The sequence below is a fragment of the Clinocottus analis genome, unplaced genomic scaffold (assembly GCF_023055335.1).
Source record: "Clinocottus analis isolate CAN_PGR_092001 unplaced genomic scaffold, fCliAna1.0.p SCAF_8, whole genome shotgun sequence".
NCBI lineage: Eukaryota > Metazoa > Chordata > Actinopteri > Perciformes > Cottidae > Clinocottus > Clinocottus analis.
In genome coordinates this window covers 6,179,031-6,192,910 of record NW_027176240.1, presented here as the reverse complement: position 1 = coordinate 6,192,910, position 13,880 = coordinate 6,179,031, and the positions used below count along the sequence as shown (strand labels likewise).

Genomic DNA, 13,880 nt, shown 5'->3' with positions numbered 1-13,880 from the left:
GGCCTCATCAGCATCAATCTGACTGGACGGGACGTCTCCTTTGAGCCACCTCTCTCTCCCTTCTCTGTCTCAGTCGCAGTCGGCCTCTCTCACTCTACCAGGTAGAGTAGTATTGATGGCCAATCCCCAGCGGTGTTTGGGGGCTGTTTGGGGTCGTGGCAAAGCACTAACATCTGTCACAGTGTTCTCTCCAGCTCGTTATAAATCTGTCACACCAGAAAAGACAGGAACATGAATAAGACATGGGGCTGAGAGACCCGTGAATGCTGAAAGCATATGTTGTGTGTTCATGTGTATGCAGAATAGGCAGCTCGTTGAGTAATGTATGGCGTGTGTGCAGGTGGTCTGATATATGTCTTGCTGTTTTAGCCATTCTTCATACATCAGACGCTGCTGTCATATCGGAAAAATCAATACAGGTGCTAAATGTCCCTCAAACAACAATTACAGGAGCAGGGTAGGATGAATTTGGTCGCCTGATGGCTTGATGTCATCGTCTGGCAGTGCGAAATGACCCAAATAATATTCTCTGATGCCAAATTTAGGATTCTTGTGCACACCATGGGAGGAACAAACAGTCAAACATCAATCAAGATTTGTATTCAATGTGTATCAGCTTTTCAAATGTGTTTTTCCTGCATTTGTCCTTCACAGAGAGACAGCCATCATACCACCCAGAAGCCATTAGTCAGCCTTATACACAATGACCCCCCCAAAACACTCTCAATCAAATGTGCCAGTGTGAAAAGCAATGCGAATACTTTGAAATCAGCCCTCAGCTGTCTGCAAGTAAGGCAGCATGGGGAGTGTGATGAATACATAAATGCACAAAGACCCAACGTGACTGCCACTCTCTCTAATTAGCTCAACACAGTAATTCTGTTTACATCGCACACCAAAGATAACGTTCCAGTTTTCTGATAAAAGCTGCAGGAAATCTATTGAAATATCCCATATATACGTATATTTATTCATCAGCTTGTGGGACTCTGTAAAAACTTCAGTAAAATCTCTGCGTGTCACAACAACACTGGCCCCGTTTACTCAAATTAAAAGATTACTAAAATCTTGTCACATGGTGACATTAAGCCCGATGCGGATGAATACAGTTCAGACATGGCATTTAAGTCAATTGGCATTTTTCTTGAAGTTAATCAGCGGATCAAGCCTTTTAACTCAAAAGCCAAAATCACTTTTTAAGTCTTCACAGGTTGGGATAAAAAAAAAAGAAGTGTTTTGTATAATTGGATATTCAAAAAGTCTCCGTGCACCTTATCAGAGAACTGCCAAATGAAACATCTGTTACAGCTGTCGAGACTATGTGACACAGGTGCATCCCTCTGCAGGAGATGAATACTGACCGGCTGTTCCTGTGCAGCGCAGAGGACAAAACCTGTAGGTCTGCTAAGCAGATCCAGCACTTAACAGCCCTGACCTCGCTCTCTGTGTTTGGCTCCCTTGCTCTGCAGCAGTTGCCAGACATTGCTGACTCTAGCTCTTCTAAAAGAAAAGCTGGAGGAATACATATTCTTTAGTGATCTGTCAGCCCACAGTGGACTACGTCTCCCACAGGGCCTCCCCCTGTGTCACCCACAACATACGGTGTGGGTGACACAGGTAAAGAAGGACAAGGTGAGGTGTTATCCATAGAACTCAGTTACATAACAGCTAAAGTGTGACAGAAAAAGGGACCTGTGTTACAAATAGTAGATGTTTTCCTTGTAAGTCTCGTCCATGAGATAAAACGAGTTGTAAGGAAGCAGACAAAGAAAAGAAAGAGTATGGCAGTAGTGTATAGTAAGCAGTCAGCAGGGAGCCGAACAACCACAGCCCTTAACATACATCAGAGCAAACATATCCACAACACACAAAAACATGGCATTTGGAACAAACACAATACCAACACTTTCAAGCCCTGTGATGTACTGTTAATCACACATTCTTTGTTGTCCTGTTACACAACAAATACATGAACAGTCCACACCAGCAGCAGCAATGTGGGCATTTCACACTGCGTTATCTGGAGCTCAAACTAAGCGTGGCGAACCAAAGTCAAGATACAGCTTCTCAGGTTAATAGAAGGCAGGACATCTATTTTGTGTGTGTGCGTGTGCGTGTGTGTGTGTGTTTTCAGCGTTCATTCCCCAAATCTAAAATGCAAACAAAATCGTATCCGCTGTATGTTTGATATGGCAGAAAAGATTTGCAGTGCAATGCCAAAGAGGAATGGCTCAGTGTGTTTGTGTGTTTAGTTTTGAGTGGTTGGCACTTCATTAATGTCCAAGCTTTCATATTTGACGTACCTTCACAGTCCAATCAAATGAGCTAGTACCAGTTCATTGACACTTGTCATGTTCAGAATGTCTTCATTTGGATATATAAACTGTTATCCGCACGATTAAAAAAGCACACAACGCATACTTTGACTCTTCTGCTATCGCTAAGCGTGTAGCTGCACCGCGATGCAGCGAGCTTAACACACTTCCAATAAAGGCGGATTCACACTGGATTCACAAACGTGGAGACCGGCTGTTAAATCTAATACAAACAATCACCGGTGAAAGCTCAACACCAACATTACATCTTGTAAGCCAACACAAGATTAAAAGTAAAAAGAGTGAAATACACAACAGTTTACCCAACCTGTCGACTAAATGGTGCACTGGCAACACGTTAGCAGATGGCTAGCAGCGTGGCTACCTCGGCTTCGCAGTGAGCTCATCAGAGAAAAGCTACTAAATCGCAAATCAACAACTACAAACCAAGTGGATGAAGGAAAATAGCTACAGATGATGGAGTAAATCGAATAAGTCTCTGTCAATATTTGCCTGGAGATCTGACAAAATGGTGGATGTCACAATGTCGGTGAAGCCGCCGTGCAACTGTGGCAGTAGTGGTTGCTACTAGCAACTGAATGATCAACTTGAACCAACTTGCCGGAGGCAAAACGAAGATGCGGTTTCAAAAGCTGAGGCGAATCACCCTGAGGTTCGATTGATTTGGAGACGTGCGAACAATCACACTGGAGACTTCCTGCCGGCTCGTGCGTTGCCTGACGTGAGAAACAGCTCGTGATGGGAAACATGACCCGATTGATAAAGATAATCTGGTCGTGTCAGCTGAAGAATAATTGCCATGCGAGTGCGCGAGGCCATCTCTGACGGCGAGGGGCTTTTATTAATTGAGATATTTGTGTATTATTATAAAATATCTAGTTCCAGCCAGAACCGATATTTTATAATTTGTACTTTATAATAATTTCTTATATAAATTTGAATAGACACTGTTATATTAACTACATATACAAATAATTACGACGAGCCAAGGCGCTGGTGGTGCTCCATCATAACGAAGGAAACAACCAGGAGAAGGGAGTGTTTGTCCACAACTTTTGGAGCGCTCTTGTATGTTTCTGTGTGAATACAAATGAACCGAGCGGCAAATTAAACTACTGTTTCCAATTAGTCTCTAAATTGGAACAAAGCACACAAACTGTAGGTCTTAAAAAATGACCTTAAGCTCGGTTTGTTGTGTTTATGCTACTACTGAACCAAGAGAAGTGGCAGAAGCTGGACATTTCAACCTTTTTGCATTACGCGCTAACTAGATTTATTCAATGTTTCTCTGTGTTTCTAGTTACCTTCTGGAAACCGCCAACATGTTTTAATTTGTCTGAAAAGAGTACTACTCCGCCTTTTTTAACATTTGCTCTCTTTAAATAGGAATTAAGCATTTTCTTTATCAGAAACTGGAGGACTAGTATGCAACAGACTAAAGGTTAACCCGACACGGATGCTAAGTGGTGGGCCGCACAGTGTGAAGGGATTAAATGGTGAAGGGTATACCTCTGCCGTAACATCACTTAGCTGATTATTGTACCAGCAGGACTTCATACAGCCCATTGAGGAGCTTATGACGGATTAAATAACCACTGGGTAATTAACAAGGGTTGGTAAAATGGCCGGACCCCCCTCCCCCCTCCCCCCTCCCTACTCCTCAACTGCATAGAGCTGGTAAAAAGTAATAAAACAAACAAACAAATCCATTACCATGATTTATGCAGCATTATAAAATTCACCAGGACAATAATAGTGTAAGGGCAGCATTCCATTACGTTTAGAGCACAGCGAGTAATGAGTTGTCATAGGCACAGAATCAGATGCAGGATATTACACTACCCATGCCAACACTTTTAAAGGAACCATTATATCGACTTTTGTCATCACAGATTGAGCAAAAGGCTGAAAAAAGGGAAGAATTGCACTGCAAGTTTTCTTCAAAGTCTATTGGCTTACGGGGGCCAGAAAGAGCAAATAATCAAATCCTCCTTGACGTCACCTTGGCAGAGGTTAGATGGAAATGGCGGGTCACTAGTGGTGCGGTGTGTAAAAAGGACACAGTGGGACAGAACACTCAACAAATTACTGCACATTAGAGGAACAGGGATCTACTTCCTCTAACTGTGTCCAGATGGCTGTGTTGTCTAAGTGCTAAGTGCGTGTTTTAAAATGAACTGGGAACCTGCAGGGGTTTGACAAACCGACGAGAACGCCACATTAAAAAAGGATTTCTAAACCATTGCTAAGGAAGGTAGACCACAATTGATTGAATACCAATTAGCAGAACCTGTAACCTCCTTTAATATGTATGTCAAACACATCCCCGGTATGTCAGTCAGTCCACCACTTTGGGGCCAGACTGAAAAGTCTTAACAACAACTGGATGGATTAGCATGGAAATTGGGAAAGACATTCATAGTTCCAAGAGAATTAATCCTAAAGTCATGATGTGATCCCATGCATTTTCCTCTAGCATCATCATGAGGTCACAATGACAAGCTGCACCTGGAGCTGGAATGGCAATTTGACTTTGTGGGTCTCTGTTGTGTGGCTTTATGGTGCATTAAAGCAGTTGTCTCAACCTTTTTGAGTCGCGTAAATCAGCTTGAGGTTTTCTATTCCCCCGTTTTCTTTAGTTTGAACAGATAGCACCTCGCCGTTGTCCAATGTGCTCCAGGCTCTGGGGGTTTTTGAAGCGTTACATGACTTTTTCTCTCCTAATGACCTGCCGGAAAATCCCCCATCAGAAACTCACATGCGGGCTCACTTTTACTCTCACAAACTCAATATAATCTATTCTGAGGCAAATGATATTACTGGTCCAGGCAATGCATTGTAAAAAAAAAACATTCAATCTAAGATATGTTATTTCATTTTTAATATGTTCACTCGCTTTTTTTCCTCCACTATCCGAAAATCATCAAGACACCCTTGAAGGTCCTGACCCCCGGAATGAAAACCACTGCCTCATCTTTTCATGAGGTTTTTCATTATTTCTTTTTTGCCGTTAATGCTTTGATGCCAAGAAAAATCCAAAATGTTGCACAAACCGTAAATGGTTCAACCGCATCGCATCCCCAATCCTTTCAAACAAGTGAATCCTTGCATTTTGTAATCTGTGTGAAGACATCCTCTAAGCAACCACAGCCAAAAACAATTCACCTCACAGGCTAAACTTAAAATATGCATCAATTTGGATTTACATAATCAGACAACAAGGTTGGCAGCTTTGCCGTCCCCTTTGTCACATCCTTTGGATAAAATGCAAGACACAAGACAAAACAAGACAAAAGTTATTAAAGCTTTGTTTCTTATGCATGCTTATCCGGCCTAGAGGACACACTTCGAGTTCTAAACCAAGGTGGGAAGATAATCTGGGGGGACAAATCTCAAGATGTGTGAGGAAGCAGAAGACACATTCCTTTATTTCAAAAGTTGTCACAGCCTGATTTAGATGCCATTCATCAGACATTTGATACTCTTGAGACATTAAACTATTGCATCGTGACTTCATATGAAGCTGGTACCGTGATAGGCCGCGGCCGTGCTCTGAACTTAAACTTTCTCAGGTGATTACTGACTCAACGCTCACATCCTGGTGAGACCAATGCTGGCTCTCCACAGTGATGACTGGCTGTTAGAAAAGTGAGGCATTCATGTGAAAATTGATCAGAATGGCTGTACATGCAGTTAAATAGTGCATAGCCACATTATGGGAGTCATTGCAAGCTTCCCTTCTACAGAAATGGGTAAAAAAAAATAGTATCATCCTTGCTAGTGTCTTATCTTGATCTCGACAAAGTACAAGAACTGAAGGTGAAACAGCATGAATAGGGTGTGAGGTGGTTGCACTCCTCAAATGTGTGTTGGCTGTTTTTCTGTGACAGTATTGTGAGCTGATAGCGTCTAAAAACCTCATGACAGGCTTCCGATAAGATACCACCGAGATAGATATATTCCTCTGAGTTTTTTCGCTCCCGGCGTTGAAATCGCCCTGTTCATTCTCTCCAGTTGTTCCAGCTTATAAATAGGACAGCATCTGCCAGTTGTGTGGTCAAGCAGTAGATCCAGCCAGCCTTGAGCTGTCATCTCTAAACGATAAGAGCGTGGGAGGACGGAATAGTTGAGTGTCTGGATGCATGGTGGTGGTGCGACATCCTCGTTAATATATATGTTCCACCAGTGCAAGGACAAAGGAAGCCAAATGAGGACAAACATGACGCTGCAACTACTCCTCTCACTTGGCTGATAAATTGTCCTCATCACCTCCCCCCCACTCCCTCCATCTTAACGCTTCTCCTGTTCTTCTTTTGTCCACTCATGTTTATTCATGTCTTGATCATAATTCTCTCCTCGCTTTTCTGCTGTTACTCAAGGTATTTTTATCCTCATTGCTCTCCTCACCCTTAATCTCCCTCTCTTCCTCTTCGCGACAGCCACTATCTTCTCCACCTCTATCATCTCTTCCTCATTCCCCTAACTCACCCTCCTCCTCCTCCTCCTCCTCTCCCTGTTTATGCCCACCCTTCGCTCCCTCCTCGCCATGCGATGGCAATGTCCTCCTAACTGCCACTCACAGTGGGATGGCAGCGAACAAAAGAGCAAAGCAAAAGGTCAACTTATCCCGGGTGTCACTCAACACCCTGCCGTGTGGCTAGTGCAAGAGTCAGGGGCCTCCCATTGATCCTCATGTCAAACACTGCATGTTATTTCCATCTCTCTACGGAAACTGAATGCCCCTAATCAGCCACTTCCGTGAATATTTGATGATCAGAGTCTAACCGTAAACAGTAATTATGTATGTTAAATGATACCCAATCAAGGCAAACACAAGGCAATACAAGCGGAGGGACGCTTTAACTGCAGAGCTTGTTATTGTTGAAATTATTGAAATTCTCTCCACATTTTTTACATCAAAAACTTCTGTATGTCCTTAGGCATTTGAACAGGCGTGACATTGTTTGAAATTATTATCTGGGGGATTGTCTAAAGAAAACAACTTTAAGGTAATTAGTATTCAGAGTTCAGTGTGTAAACTCTTCACCAAGTGTTGGGTTAAACTCTGTCTTTGAGTACTCTACGGAAATAATCAGAGCATTGCACAAAGGAGAATCAGTTGGCAAGTCTGTTTAATTACTACACTTTTGCAGCTCAAGCAACAGCAACCGATGATTTCATAGTCATACGTGTGTGTAATACTTATTTTTTAGATCTTATCTCTGCAGCAGCAACTGGGAATATCTTCCCCGATTACTATTATTTCAAGAGCCCGAATGACACTACGCTTCTCGTGAGCCTCATCAGGATTGAAGTTTTTAAAAGTATATGAATATTAGAATACTAGATATCTAAGACTTTAGAAAGGACCACAGCTAAATGGCATGAGATAATTATAGCAAAAGGACGGACATCTTTCTGTGCCTGTCAGGAGCACTATGAATAGTAATGAGTCATCAAGGCCTTTTTGCCACTTGGGACAAAAGTACAGGCTGGTAACGAACTGCGGGGGACATAAACAGCCTCTGAAGGTCCCTATGAACCTATTAAAGTCTTACTGATTTATTTTAGAGGAAGAATTTTAATGATTTTTTTCCCCAGTCAAGTGTATGGGACCAAAATGACTGAGACATAACCTTGATAAAAATAATTTAATTGCTAATTCCGAGGGTGGTTTGTGGAGATGTGTATATTCTGAACACTTATAGGGAAACCAAATGAGGCAGACGAAACATTTCAACGAAAAGATCTGTCGGGTGATGAATGTGCACAAACAACATTTGGTGTGTATCCTTCATCGAGACATAAAAGCTGGAAATATTTTTTTACTCTCATGCAATTACAGAAGTGGATGTTGGTGCGGGAATTACATTGAAGCATCTTGAAATTGTGTTTATTCTCACGAAACATATTATCCTTAGCTGCTGTGCTCTAACTCAATGCTTCCACCTAGCTTTTCAACCACAGAAGACACCTTTCTTTGGAACAGTCGCACCACACACACACACACACACACACACACACACACGCACGCACGCACGCACGCACGCACACGCACACACAGACGCACACAGATCATCAACAATGAGCGAGTGACTGATCAACCTGTGAAATCAACAGCATCAACTCATATAGCACCAAAAAAAACCGTGCAAAATCAAGGCAGTCTTTAGCGCATCTACTTCTTGCGCAGCGCCTTTCTGACTCACCCTGCGGACCCGAGTAATCAAATACAATAGAGGGGCAAGATGTTATCTGGGGGAGGGGGGGGGGGTGACGACGCTTACCTTCCTGCACAGCCTGGAAAGGGTTGTTAGGCTCGATAAGTTTCACTGAGTGGGTGATTTTCTCGCTCTGCAGAATGTCATCGTTCAGACTCAGATCTGAGATGGCAAGTTGGAAAATCTCGTCATCTCTCCCAGAGTTTTCCTCGAATATGGCACCTGTTGAGTAAAATAATCCGAAGTAATTTGGGGAGAAAAGGAGATGAGGTTTGAAGTGCATGAGATTGCACGGGGTACTTTCACTGCGGACCATCGCCATTCCAGACTAAATAGTTCATGTTTATTGTATAAAGTGTCCCAAAGTGATGCATGATTTTGCGACGGTAAGTTATGTTTTATCTGGTTTATTTAGCCCTGAAGTTGCGCAACATGTGAGTCTGAGTGAGATTTCAGCACCATGGAGAGCGACACTGCCACATCTCACAAACTAATGTATGCATAAAGAAGCCAAACTTGGAACATAAATGGCCGTCGTATCTACTAGATCGACGGCACCTTCCCCAATAAGCATTATAGGCCTGATGTGGGAGGCATACTGAAGCTTACCCCCCACTCCCTCCCCCCTCTTCCTTCCTCTGTTTATGGCATCAGCTGCTATTATGAGACGCACATATATCACAGAAAAAAAGGTTTCAGGAAATGAGAAGTATAATTTGACGTCGGCTACCCGAACGTTATGCGGGGCATCAGCCAATATTATCTGGATGGAGTCCCGCCTCTGTATTAAGCCGGTGACTGAGCACCTGCTGCTTGCCAGACTGTTGCAGTAAACTGTGAACACCAGCAGCAGCAGCTGCAGCAGCATCAGCGGAGGCGCACCGAGACAGAAATTGCTCACAGTGACATTGACGTTTTTATCTGAGACGGCAACGCCAGTCATAATAAGTGACTACGCGACTGTGTGCATGAAAGGGGATGACATAAACCAAAGCAAGTACTCAGTGTGAGTGTGAGTGTGTGTAATTCGAAACTGTAAAAATGTAATGCGATGTTTAGGGACAAACAGATCAGATTCATTTGGACGTCGTGATGAGTTTAGCATCCCCCCCCCCCAACCCCCATCTGTGGAAAAAAAAGCCAGCTCTGGTTTGAAGTTTGAGAACAAAGAGGCTCTATGCGTTTTGCATCTCTAAAACGAAACTCCACTGACATCCCCCCCTCCCTCTCCCTCCCCCGCGTCTTGTTTTTGACATTGCAGTCACGTTCCGGTGAAAGTTGAGGCTTGTCGGGTACAGAGAAGAGGCAGCTTGGTCTTAAAAAGCCTCAGTAATTTAGCTATTGGACATTAATTTCGTCAAAGCGTCCATGATAGCTGTCTCGTCCGTGTTGTGAATGCACAATTGAAATTTGCAGGCCAAGTGAGGTTAAGATATATGACGCCAACGTGACTGCATCGATTAGCCGTCGAAAAGTGGAAGAAATGTCTGCAGAAAAGGGCTGATAAATAAATAGCTGCAATATATAATAAGAAAGCAGCTGTGGCAGTAAAGGTCAGAGGCATGACTGTTTACAATACGTCAACTTTTCAACTCGCTGGAGGGTCAAAGTGTTGCTTAAACACGGGATGCAAGCTGAATAGACTATTTATCCCGCCCTCTCTCGCCGAAATCCTGTGATCAACGCAGTATGCGCTGGCTGAGCTTTATTCCCGCACACTTTGCCTTTTACACCTGTCTAAACCAACAGCATGTTGTTTGATCGGACGCTTACCGATATGTATGATGGAGTCCGCTTTGGCCGAATGGCATTGCAATATCCACAGGGAAAGGGAGATCAGCAGCAACTCCATCTCGGGATTTCAGCGAAGCGGCTCATCCAAGCTCTGCTCGACTGTCCTATACTGTCCAAATGGAGCACCCAAAGAAAAAAGGGAAAGGGGAAAAAAAAAAGGAGATGATCAAAACCCAGTGCAAAACAGAACCGCGGTCCTCCTCCTGGCAGACCAGACCCGCATGAAACACCACAGAACGGTTTTCTCTCTCTCTCCCCTTTTTTTTTTTTTTTTCAAACCAACAAAAACAAGCCGACCGCAGGAAGGTGGGCTCAAAAAAGACGAGGAAGAAGCGACGGGGACCCGAGGTAAGACTGAAAGGACAGGTGGCCCGGTGAGAGAAACCGGCGTTACCTCTCTCACTCTCGCCTCTCCCCCTGCGCTCCGGCGTCTAAAGCATGGCAAGCAGCAAAAATTGTGGAGGAGGGACACCCCTCTAACTACACACGGAGAGACGCTCACATACACACTCCGAAAGGAAAACACGCATACGCGCGCGCACACACGCACACACACTCTCTCTCTTTCTCTCTCTCTCTCACACACACACACACGCACGCACGCACGCGCGCACACACACACACACAGACACGCACTCGTCAGTCCTGGCTCGATCACGTGACTGCAGAGACTTCACGACTCGGGCTGCTGTCCCGACAAGCCGGGTAGAAATGATTTGGACTAGCCGGAGAAAGACGCATGGAGGGCCGATACCCAAACACATGATTGGAGGTTACAACAAGTCTATCAGCCTCCACGAGCCTGACTGAAAAGACAAGACAAGTGCGTGACAAAAGCTCACGCGCAACAACAACAACAACAACAACAACAACAACAACCAAAAAAAAAAAAATCAAACGTAGATTCGGCGGTGTAAACTGTATACTTTGGGAGAAGTTGGCGTTTTCCGGGGATGATGTGAGGGCGCAGAGCGGCGGAGACACATTGTCAGCACACTTCAGTGGCGACGGAGCGCAGCTGATGTGGCAGAGAAAAGGATTTACACACCATGTTCCTCGGCGAGGGCTGATGGATGAGGGACAGACGTGACAGAAGCCACAACGCCTGACTGCACAGGGGAACAGCTGGACTGAGTTAGCCTCCCGGAAGAGCATTTGACAGAGGAGGAAGAAGCACACATTTATTTGCTCAACGTTTTCTTCTTGTTGCATGAGTTGGTCGATTGATTGATTGTTGATTCCGCTAAATTGACGCCCTTGTTTTGTTTGCGGGATTGTGGCATTGGGGATCATTGTAAGCTCATTCGTGCGTGTGTGTGTGTGTGCGTGTGTGTGTGTGTGCACGCGCGTGCGTGTGTGAATCAGACTACAGGGTGCCGGTGATTCTTAGTAACGCGTCTCACGATGTTGGAGCACTGCAAGGCGTGTGCGGAGCCCGTGAAGAAGAGGAAGACGGAGTTTTTAGATGGGCATGATCTTACAATTAAAGGATATTTCTCGTGACTGCAAAAACTAACGGAAATATCTGTTAATTGTTTGGTTAAGTCTGTCAGAGGCGCAGAACACACACTTTCAGCACCGCAGGCAGCGGACAGCTCCCTCGATCAACTGCAAGTCCAAGGAGAAGGAAAAAAAAGCACCTGTAGAGCAAACAGTCAGATATCTCCCAGACTACTAAATGCCATGCTTGTCTCCTTGTTTATTTCTTCCCAGCGACTCATTTTAATATTGGAAGGAAGTCATACCTGTGACGATAATGTGTTACACATTGATTTTTGGATTCAACAACAAATTCCAGAGCACTCTCACGCCAGAGTCCCGCATACTCATCTGGTTTTCATTGCAGCCGAGGAATAAACATCCATGCCTCCGAAGTTGTTGTAAAAACCACACACTACCCCTACTGGCCACTCTTTGATACTGCAGCTTTTTCATAACGATTTGTGATATTTCTCTGTGATTTAGATAAAAGATGAAGTTGAAAAGGAAATTTAAATGCCACTGCATTTGTGAACAAACGGTGTCCATAACTTTGATATCTAAAAAATGGGCATATATTTGAATATAATGCTAACCCACAAATCAGTGCCACATGCCAGTGTTTATGGAGCAAACAAGAAACACATGGTAGAAATGAATTATTGGCCTTTGATCACAATTATAGTTCCCATAACACAGTAGCTCATTCGAGATACATTCCAAATGGATCAAAACAGAAAGATTAACCTTGAGATGTGGGATTTGAGCTGACAGGCATCCACAATACCATAAACAATTCATCCCGTCCCAGCAGGGAATAAGTCTTGTAATTTCATTGATCTATGAAGCAATATGTTGCTGAGATTTCATCAAAGAATTCTTTATTTTCACACTTGCGTCTTTCTTTGAGGTTTCTTGTTTTTATTATGACTGTATGTAATGCAAATCTGTCATCCTTCTCTCTCTCTCTCTCTCTCTCTCTCTCTCTCTCTCTCTCTCTCTCTCTCTCTCTCTCTCTCTCTCTCTCTCTCTCTCTCTCTCTCTCTCTCTGTGTTGGGGATGGGGGGCAATACATGTGCATCTCATGTAAAAATCTGTGGATGAGGAAGAAATGTAAAAAAATATTTAAAAAAATTCTCCCCTGACTAACAGCAAGCTGCACGGAAGCCGTATAGTAACACATCTATCTTTTCTGGACTTAAGATATTTAATGCTAAAATAAAGACACACTAACATGTTGCATGTTTTATTATGACCAACGATCCCAACATAAAGAATAAACTGGATGAAAGACAAACAACAGGGTTGTAACTCCATTGTTCAGTGTGTGAAATACATATTGTATGAGACAGGCCAAGGCTGCATACAGGGAGCATATGCAAGTGTAGGTAAGTCTTGCCAGCTCATCCATTGTAACCATTACCATATATTAGACAGAAATTATTGAAAATAATGTATGTGTAATACGTATTCTTTGCATATAGAAAGGCACTCATGAGACATTTTGAATGAATAGCACTGTGCGTTTTGTGCCTTGACAAGTTCCATGCATTAGTAAGTAGATTTAATATGATGGAGGGAATACCTTTCCATGGAAAGTAGGCCATACAATGGATAATTACCCATTCCATTATGCCATTTATTCGAATGTGTTTGGTTGTTGGCAGGGACAATTAACATGCTAATCTACAAACAAATTATGGCATCGGATGCTTTAATTCTGATGGGTACTGATCATACAAAACTAAAAGCACTTTATATCCAAGACATTACATTCTACAAAACATGAAATAAAATACCTTATGTTTAGTATGCGGTTGTGTTTCAGCCATGAGTTTAAAAACCAGAGAGCGAGAAGAGCATTGTGTGATCCTGCTGGGCGTTGTCTGTTTGTAGTCAACCCGCCAAATCCAGTGGACCTACATGTTCAACACAGTTGCCTCTGTTAGCAGTGATGATAACTTAATGGCTTTTTGTACAATTTTTGAGAAATATCTTCTATAAGATGGGTTGAATAAAGATTTTCCTGTTTGGGACCAATATTACAATA

The 13,880-nt window shown here is 43.3% G+C and overlaps 1 protein-coding gene across 4 annotated transcripts in view; it reads right to left on the bottom strand.

Moving 5' to 3' along the window:
• Positions 1-10,907, bottom strand: part of grid1a (glutamate receptor, ionotropic, delta 1a) — a 192,092-nt gene extending 181,185 nt beyond the window's left edge. For 3 of the 4 annotated variants that reach the window (XM_068568251.1, XM_068568252.1, XM_068568253.1), the window contains exons 1-2: positions 10,331-10,907; positions 8,624-8,779 (exon numbers count right to left, since the gene is read on the bottom strand). In XM_068568251.1, coding sequence (XP_068424352.1) covers positions 8,624-8,779; positions 10,331-10,409 — 235 coding nt within the window. In that variant the 5' untranslated portion in view covers positions 10,410-10,907. Of the gene's footprint in view, positions 1-8,623; positions 8,780-10,330 lie in introns of those variants that run through there. The other variant, XM_068568254.1, reaches the window with a different exon arrangement.
• Positions 10,908-13,880: the final 2,973 nt, after the last annotated feature.